At 42.0% G+C, this 8,769-nt stretch overlaps 1 protein-coding gene and 1 long non-coding RNA gene across 7 annotated transcripts in view; one reads left to right on the forward strand and one right to left on the reverse strand.

Moving 5' to 3' along the window:
* The window catches only part of tle3b (TLE family member 3, transcriptional corepressor b), a 28,689-nt gene extending 21,434 nt beyond the window's left edge, over window positions 1-7,255 (forward strand). For all 6 annotated transcript variants that reach the window (XM_007563973.2, XM_007563975.2, XM_007563974.2 and 3 more), the window contains exons 13-21: window positions 254-389; window positions 655-827; window positions 1,372-1,448; window positions 1,538-1,787; window positions 2,514-2,761; window positions 3,492-3,639; window positions 4,050-4,200; window positions 5,506-5,582; window positions 5,945-7,255. In XM_007563973.2, the coding sequence (XP_007564035.1) occupies window positions 254-389; window positions 655-827; window positions 1,372-1,448; window positions 1,538-1,787; window positions 2,514-2,761; window positions 3,492-3,639; window positions 4,050-4,200; window positions 5,506-5,582; window positions 5,945-6,052 (1,368 nt within the window). In that variant the 3' untranslated portion in view covers window positions 6,053-7,255. The remainder of the gene's footprint in view (window positions 1-253; window positions 390-654; window positions 828-1,371; window positions 1,449-1,537; window positions 1,788-2,513; window positions 2,762-3,491; window positions 3,640-4,049; window positions 4,201-5,505; window positions 5,583-5,944) is intronic.
* On the reverse strand, window positions 3,582-8,354 carry LOC107837578 (uncharacterized). The gene is made up of 3 exons (XR_001663607.1): window positions 8,268-8,354; window positions 5,467-5,606; window positions 3,582-3,664 (listed from the first exon to the last, which is right to left on the reverse strand). It is a non-coding gene; the product is annotated as an uncharacterized LOC107837578 (long non-coding RNA).
* Between the last annotated feature and the right edge of the window lie 415 nt (window positions 8,355-8,769).

Consider the following 8,769-nt stretch of genomic DNA (forward strand, 5'->3'; position numbering starts at 1 on the left):
CTGGCAAAGGATTAATAAATAATTATTTGGGCCAACATCTTCCATAAGTCCTGACAAGCTCAGCCTCTAAGCAAAAGTTTATTCCCTCATCCTGACACACTATCACACACACTCAACCACGGCTGTGACGAGCGCCCATGCTAGATTGGATTAACTCGAGCCGTCCGCTCAGATTGTCACTCTGGATTTTCCTGCCTGTGGGGTGTTTTCGACTCAAACTTTGGAAATGGACTAAATAGTTTCTCTGTTTCAGAACGACAAGTCGTCGACACCGAGCCTAAAGTCCAACACGCCTACACCGAGGAACGAGGCCCCCACACCGGGGACCAGCACGACGCCCGGACTGCGGCCTTTATCGATGGGAAAACCGCCCGGCATGGAGGCGCTAGGTAATTACTGACAAATCGGTTATTCTCCTCATTATTCACTATGTTGCCTTTAACAAAGCACTCTTTCTAACAAGCAAGTACACACAAGTTTCACTGTTAATGCTTGGAGAGAAAAAAAAAAATAAAATCTACTACAGTCTCACTATGTGGCTCCTGTGACCTTTCCTTTTACTGCCACAACAGTTTTACTGCACTAACACCCATAAAACTAAAACCTAGGCAGAGTTTAGTAATCAGTTAAAGGGCATTTCCTTCTCACCATCAGCTGCCCCGGCCCTCCGCACTCCCCTGTCGATCGCTGGTTCTTATGCCTCCCCATTTGCCATGATGGGTCATCATGAAATGAACGGATCGCTGACCAGCCCCGGCGTCTATCCAGGTCTCATCTCACCCCAGATGAGCGCTGCTGCAGCCGCTGCCTACGGACGGTCACCAATCGTAAGTCCCACAGGTTTCATGCTGAATTTTTCACCAAAGATGTAGAAAAAGAGATGCAACAAAGATCCTCCTCCAAACATCTGCACCGCCATAAAGTATTTGACTAAACACAGAGAAGCAACATTTAGTTTTATACCTCACTAATCCAGAACAAACTTAAGATCCAGAGAAATTCCTACTTGTTTATAGGCCGTGGAGTACTTATTCTTATTCATATTACTAATTGAGAACAAACGTTAGAGCCAGAGAAATTCCTATTAGTTTAAATTGTGTAGAACTTTTCTTTTTTTTTTTTTTACCTTTTTGTCTTTCTTTTAGTTTTGTTGTTTTGTTGGTATTTCCTCCTAATTCATGTAAAGCACTTTGAACTGCTCTTCTGGCTGAAGTGTTTTACTTGTTTGTCAGACTTAATCTGCATAATTCAAGGGATTTTCCTGGAAATTATAGCTTGACAGTTCCTCAAGATTTAGGCGTCTAAATCTACAGATTTGTTTCTACTTGAAAATAAACTTAAGCTTATGTTATTTATTTATTTTTTTTGCAGGCGGGATTTGACCCCCATCCTCACATGCGAGCTCCAGGCCTGCCGGCCAGTCTCACCTCCATTTCAGGAGGAAAACCGTATGTTTACATTTTTGCTTTCACTCTTTAACCAGCGTAGATTTTATTCCCAGAACTTGACTCTCCATCATCTCCGTTGTCGTTTCCAGAGCTTACTCTTTCCACGTGAGTGCGGACGGTCAGATGCAGCCCGTGCCCTTCCCTCCGGACGCTCTGATAGGCCCGGGCATCCCGCGCCACGCTCGTCAGATCAACACGCTCAGCCACGGCGAAGTGGTGTGCGCCGTCACCATCAGCAACCCCACGCGTCACGTCTACACTGGTGGAAAGGGCTGCGTCAAGATCTGGGACATCAGTCAGCCGGGCAGCAAGAGTCCCGTGTCCCAACTTGACTGCCTGGTAATCAGATGTTTTCACATTTTAAGATGGAGAAACTGAGTGGAGTTAGCCTTACTCTACATTTATTTCAGGATGTTCAGCCATAAGGGGATCCCAGTGTGCTAATGAGGTCTCAAAGTAATACATTAAGGCTTTTCTTGAGCATTAAATGTAGCCTGACTCTCCATCCCGCTACAGCTGTCCACAGATCCCAACAGATAGAGATGTGAATAATTCAGTAAAATGTCTCACTGCTGTGCTGAAATTATCCTTGGTGAAGGGGGAAAAAAAAAAAAACCCTGCTGAGTAATGATGTTCTGATTGGCCAACCCTGTCTGCCATTACGCAGCTCATTACTTTCTCCCAACTGCCTCCCGTTTCTCATTTTGACTCGGTGTCTTCATGCTGTTCAGCTCATATGGCCTCCTACACCCTTAAGGTGTGTCCAGAGTGCAGTTTGGTTTTATAAAGCCATCAGGGTGCCATTTTAATTTGACCAATAGCTTCTACGGCGCTGTTGATTTGTCTTTCTGCTCTTGCGGAGCCGGCAGCCCAACTGTCTCTCGTTAAAAGTTGACACTCACATCTTCACTAGATAAACTCAGCTGCCTCACCTGGTAAAAGAAAAGGTCTTAAAAGTGGATGTACTGCAATGTGTTGGTTTCTCTATGATTTTTTTTTCTCATCTGGAATTTCCACATGTATACAAATTTATTCCAACCATTTTCGTTCTTTTATCTTTTCCAGAACAGAGACAATTACATCCGCTCCTGCAAGCTGTTGCCCGACGGCCGCACCCTAATCGTCGGCGGCGAGGCGAGCACGCTGACCATCTGGGACCTGGCCTCGCAGACGCCCCGCATCAAGGCTGAGCTCACTTCCTCTGCTCCGGCCTGCTACGCTCTGGCCATCAGCCCCGATGCCAAGGTCTGCTTCTCCTGCTGCTCCGATGGAAACATCGCCGTGTGGGACCTCCATAACCAGACCCTGGTCAGGTCGGTACCTCGCTTAAACAGCTGTGTTTTGGACACAAGCCTGAGGGAAAACAAAACATTGCACCGTGTTTTTTTTTATTGTGAAGGGTCAAAAGAAGGGCAAGAAATGTTTGGCAAATGTTGTATTGTCTAAATGGTAAATACAGTTTTTTTAAGTTTAAGAAAATAAACTTAAATTACTCAGACATACTTTTGATGCAGCTAATGCTGAAACGATTAATTGCAATGAATCGAAATAATCAACTAATTTTGTAATCAATTGTAATATACAGACAAATAATTTTTTTCATAATTATGTTCTGGCAGAGTTTGGCTTCACCTGGTTGAAGCTTTGTTAAAAGAAAAATAAACTCCTATTAAGCACCTTTTCCAATCCAATTATTAACTGCTTAATCCAAAAAGCAGATCAGCAGGTTAGTCTTACACTGTATCGATGCAAAGTCGAGCAGAAAGGGGTTGAGCTTTTCACATGTTGATAGAAGTATTTTTTCAGCTGCAGACTCATCCTTCGCTACAATTTATGAAGCGTTCACTAAAGGAATGCTACGCTTCATTTTAGGGAATAAAATGTTTATTTGGTTTAAGTGAATGAATGAAATGAAAAATCTTTTTATCTGAATAAACAATTACTAAAATAGTTTAGTTGCAGCTCTAGATACATTCATGTCTTTTTTTCAGGCGGTGAAAGAAGGCATGTCTCACTTGTCTTCATGTGTTTTGCGCATTTCAGGCAGTTCCAGGGCCACACAGACGGAGCAAGCTGTATCGATATTTCCCACGACGGGACCAAACTGTGGACCGGAGGGCTCGACAACACGGTCCGCTCCTGGGATTTGAGGGAGGGCCGGCAGCTTCAGCAACACGACTTTACCTCACAGGTACAGCCTGGACAATTTGCATTTCCTGCAGAAATGCAGTGTGAATGCTGTCAGCTGAATATCTTTAGTGAAAATTGCAGAAGCGTTTAAAGTCAACTGCAGAAGACTTGCAGAAATGTAAAAAGCAGGTAGAAGCTTGCAAAAGGCAGATAGAAAAACTATAGAAGAGTGAAAACTTCCTGTAAATGCTAAGATCCCATCCAGAGTATTAAAAGTTCACACAGAACACTGTTTACAAAGATAAACTGTAAGGCCACAACAGTTTATGAGCTAATATGAGGCATAAGGCTGAAACACTATCAATTGTCTACAGGTTAGCACTAGCATGTTTTCTAACGTTGACTAAATTTAGTAGATTTTTATAAAATGTAGTCAAAAATAATCTTAGCTAAAATTGTATTTTGTTGCAGATCTTCTCATTGGGCTACTGTCCCACTGGAGAATGGCTGGCTGTGGGGATGGAGAGCAGCAACGTGGAAGTACTCCACCACACCAAGCCTGACAAGTACCAGCTGCATCTACATGAGAGCTGCGTCCTCTCACTCAAGTTTGCCTACTGTGGTAAGTGACCTGCAAAGAGCTGGACAAAGTCCTATGGCGAAGGACAATCTTTAAATATCCAGAAGCAAACTGTTGATGGACGTATTTACAAATTAAAACCTCCAACCCAAAACTCTACTCGGAGCCTGCACTAATATAGCTGGTTGTTCAAATCATAAGTTAACAGTTTCTTTCCCCTCGGCTATGTTCTTTTGCTTTTATATATAAAATGTTAATAACATGCAGCATTCAGTGTCACAATTCAGAAAATGAACATTTTATGGATTCATAAGGGTGAAATATTTCAAGCCTCCATTTCTTTTAACTTTGATTATGACTTTCAGATAATGAATACTCTTAAAAGGTTACAGCATATTCATAAAAAAGTTTAGTGGAAGAAAAATATGCACCAGCAACAGGGATTATAGCACCATTGACTGATTGTTGAGCAAAATATATTCAAGAATACATCTTTAAGACCAAACACTAGATGAGATAAAAGCATGAAATATTTTACTATTTAAGGAATCTCTACAAAATGAAGGCTTCATTTTCTGAGACTGGTGAGGAATATTGTACTTTTATAGATTAAATAAATAAATAAAAAATTGTACATCGTCAGACAAATTCTGAGGTTGAATTGATCAGGTTACAGCAACACATTGCATTTGTCCATGCATGCAGCAGACTGTAGCTGGGTGGAAGATGGGGAAAAAACACTGAATACCTGAATTTGAAGATATTTTGATAATTTTATGTGAGCAATCAGTCCAGAGTTTTAATAGTCTCTTCATTATCTGGCAGCGCAGGTAAGACTTCAAAACCTCTAATAACAAAGGGAGATGATTCTGTACAATTTTACTTTTAATGAGCTGTAAATTACACCGGTTTCCAGACAGCAGTGGGCTCATGGTGGTTTAAGTGTCACTTCCCTGATGTGCGTAGGGCTAGTGGTTAAAAATTTCAAACAATGATCATTTAACAGCAAATCAAGCGCTTCGAAAATGTTCTTTCGCATTAATTTATCCTCAGAAATCAATGAGCACAGCCTCATCTCCTCCACCAGCAAACTGATTCATTCAAATGAGACCAAGGCTCTTAGTGTCACTGATTAAATCAGCAGCCAGCTAGCGAGTTGGTTAATTAATCAGAGGGTCATTTGAATAATTAACTGGGTTAGAGCTGCAAGTCTCCTTCATTATGTGTTTTATGATTGTTGATGAGGTAATTAAAGTGGCATATTTAAAACGGTTCCAGTTGCTCCGTTACGTCTGCGAGGACCCTTACCTGCAGTGTGTGTTAAAGGCGTCTCCTCTGTGCCTGTAGGTAAATGGTTCGTGAGCACGGGGAAGGACAACCTGCTGAACGCGTGGAGGACTCCGTACGGCGCCAGCATTTTCCAGGTGATGATCGCAGATCTGTAATATCTGACCGAACGCTGCTAAATCAATACAACCGCATGAAAAGCATTAGTGCCTTAGTTGCATGTTATTACCCTGAAACAAAGAAAACGGCACCACAGCTATTTCAGACGGAGATCGATGGGGTTAAAGGTTCCTCTGATCGGCGCGGTCTGCGTAAATAAACCAGCTGTTTGTGATGTTTTAGTGACGACTGAAAAATGAAGTGAATGAATATGTGGCGCCAACGGTGAACAGGAGTCACTCGCACTGAAATTTAGTGTTTGCTTGGCAAACCAGTTTAACCTTGACGATACGTCACGATGGGCAAACTAAACGTTTCGACTGTTTGTGTTTACTTCCAGTCGAAGGAGTCGTCGTCCGTCCTGAGCTGCGACATTTCTGCAGATGACAAATACATCGTGACAGGATCTGGTGACAAGAAGGCCACAGTCTACGAGGTCATCTACTGAGATTATTGTCCTGGTTTAACGTGGGCTGCAACAGAATGAAGCAAACTACATTTTTCTCTGACTTATTTTGGAAATCAGCTGTGCTGTTGGCCTGTGGAAATCATACTGCAAGGATTTTTTTTAATCCCTTGTTTTAGGGTTGTACATCTTTCTTTTTTTGGATGTGACGGGATGGAGCGGAGCTTCATCTCTGAGAAATTAATTCCTCAAAACATGTACATTGTGTACATACTGGATTAAATAAGACATTTTATATATTATAAAAGTATATATATATATATTTTCATGTCCTGGGTGTACTTGTGACCATTGTTTTGGTCGCTCTGGTCTGAGAGAGACCAGAACACGGACTGAAACTTTTTCAACCATCACACCCTGATCGTTTTCTAAAGCACATTCTGCAGGCTGATCTTTCCAGGAATCAAACAGAGGAGCCTGAATCTTGCAATGTTGAACATTTCATGGAGAATTTTTTTTTTTTTTAATTAAAACCGGCCTTACGTCAGAACGCTCTTAAAGGACGAAGCGTGGTCGGATTCAGGCGGACCCTCCACTGGAACAAGTGGGATGTTGATTCAGGAGAAGAGACGGATGTAAATTTCCTTCCTGTATAAAGAACTGTACACGTGTCCTAATGTTCTGGTCTGTGTGTGCTTTCCCTGTTTTTGTTGATTGCCTGTGGCAGATGGGGGATGTTAAAGCTCAGTCTAACCCTTGGACCTCAGTTGGCAGCAGAAACCACAAACTGAATGACTGTGCGCTTTTTTTTTTCTCTTTCTAACTCGACGTTATACTGATCTCTCGCTGCTCCACTGGTTTCTATTCAAACTAAACTCCAAGCAGTCCGGTCCGTGCTGCTGGGATTCCTGTGCCCTTTGCATCCTACCGATATTCCTGGAATATGTGTATTTGGCTGTGATGGAGAGGAAGGCAGAGTCGGTCTGTCTTCACAGAAATGTTCAGTGCCTGTAAATGCTTTCAAGGACAGAGGGAAGCACACATGTAAACACATGCTGTAGTTAGCAAACGAAGCCGAGGGTAAATGCTTCTGGTTTGTTTTACCGTGCTTCTCATCCTGCCGGCATTTACAACTAAAGGGGCAAACTGCACCTCTGATTCACACCAAAGTATGTAGCAACTGCTGTCAGCACTGAAAATAAATGTACAGTTGTTAATGACTCAATAAAGCTGTTTTTTCTAGAAGGGCTCGCCTCTTTGTGGCTTTGAGCTGAGATTACTGACGAAGGCGACTTCTTTTGAGCCGATTATGGCCGACTCAACAGGTTTCTAGACTCAGACTAAGATAAAGTTCTGATTAAAAATCGCCTCGTTTTTTTTCCTACAGTTTTGCTCAAACTAGTGGGGTAAAGGTGTCTATCCAAAATCAAAACATGAATGGATTTACCTTTCCTGGGCTGATGGTTGCACAATGCTGCTCAGTTACTATTGTGTTTGGGCTAAAACACGTTTTCTCTTCATAAAATAGCAACATAACCTTTTCAGTTATTTAAACTAACGCATATGACTTGTGGTGAGTAGATCCAACACCATATTAGGTAGATAGAGAAACATCCACAGCAGGAGATCTGAGCCACTGTACTTTATAGTAACTGTGGCTTGAATCCATAGTTTTAGTAAAAATATTCACCACCAGGTCATTTTCTCACAGACAGGTGAGAGCATGGCTTCATGTACAGTACATGTACAGTAATCACTGTTGGCTTTAGACCTGGACTTAATCATCGGCTATTCAGCTATCCCAAAGATGAGTCTTAAATTTTCCTCCAAATACTTCTGCGTTTAAAATCAATTTAATTGAGCACTTTCTAAGCCTGTTTATACATTTCCCCATTCTCTAATTATCAAAGCACCCTGTTCTGAACAACCTGTTCTACCCAGATTTCCAGGGCGGAGCGCATCATGTACAGCATGTGCTGCCTTGTCTGTTAATAAGGCCCAAATGTTTGACTCCAATTTATGATCCAGCTGCGTGCATGTCACGACTGATGGGTTTTGATCAACTACCTGCAACTATTAGGAAATTATTCGCCACATAATTTCCGCCAAAACCGGACGGATCTGGTTCGAGACGTCCTTTTGCACACAGCTGTCCTGGCAGGAATCAGTTCTCGGTGTGAACATCGCTAACCTGGTGTCTGGTGGACCAAGCCGAAGTTCAGCGGAAAGAAAGTAAAGCGGGATTGTTTCGGCTCACCTCAGTGTGACGACCCAACTCCTGCGGACCTGCTGCACCGTTTCCATGGAGACGACAACATGGGCTTTGTTCGGCTCTGTGCAGCTTTGATCTGTTGGGGGGGATATTGAGAATGTTGGTGAGTTCATTGGTCAAGAACACAAGACGGATTTGAGACATGAGTTTCAGTCGACACAAACGCGTTACTGTCACCTGAACTGGTCACTGATAAACATCTTCACCTGTTCTTAGGTTTTCCTTTTTTCAGTTTGTGTTTTTTTTTTTTTTTTATAAATACAAAAGTTCAATACAAAATTACGGCAGATAGTTTTGCTAAACGTGCGAACTATAAATATGACAAACCAAGACTCAATGACAGTAGGAACAAAAGGCTTTCACAGTAAAAAGATCAGTACACAAAACATTTGAAACAGCTGGCATTACATTGTAAAGACTTTCTCCCAATTTTTATAATAAACCCCAACATGGAATAACAACTGGTTAGACTATTTCAAAATGATAA

This window comes from Poecilia formosa, unplaced genomic scaffold, assembly GCF_000485575.1.
Source record: "Poecilia formosa unplaced genomic scaffold, Poecilia_formosa-5.1.2 Scaffold153, whole genome shotgun sequence".
In the NCBI taxonomy this organism is placed as follows: domain Eukaryota; kingdom Metazoa; phylum Chordata; class Actinopteri; order Cyprinodontiformes; family Poeciliidae; genus Poecilia; species Poecilia formosa.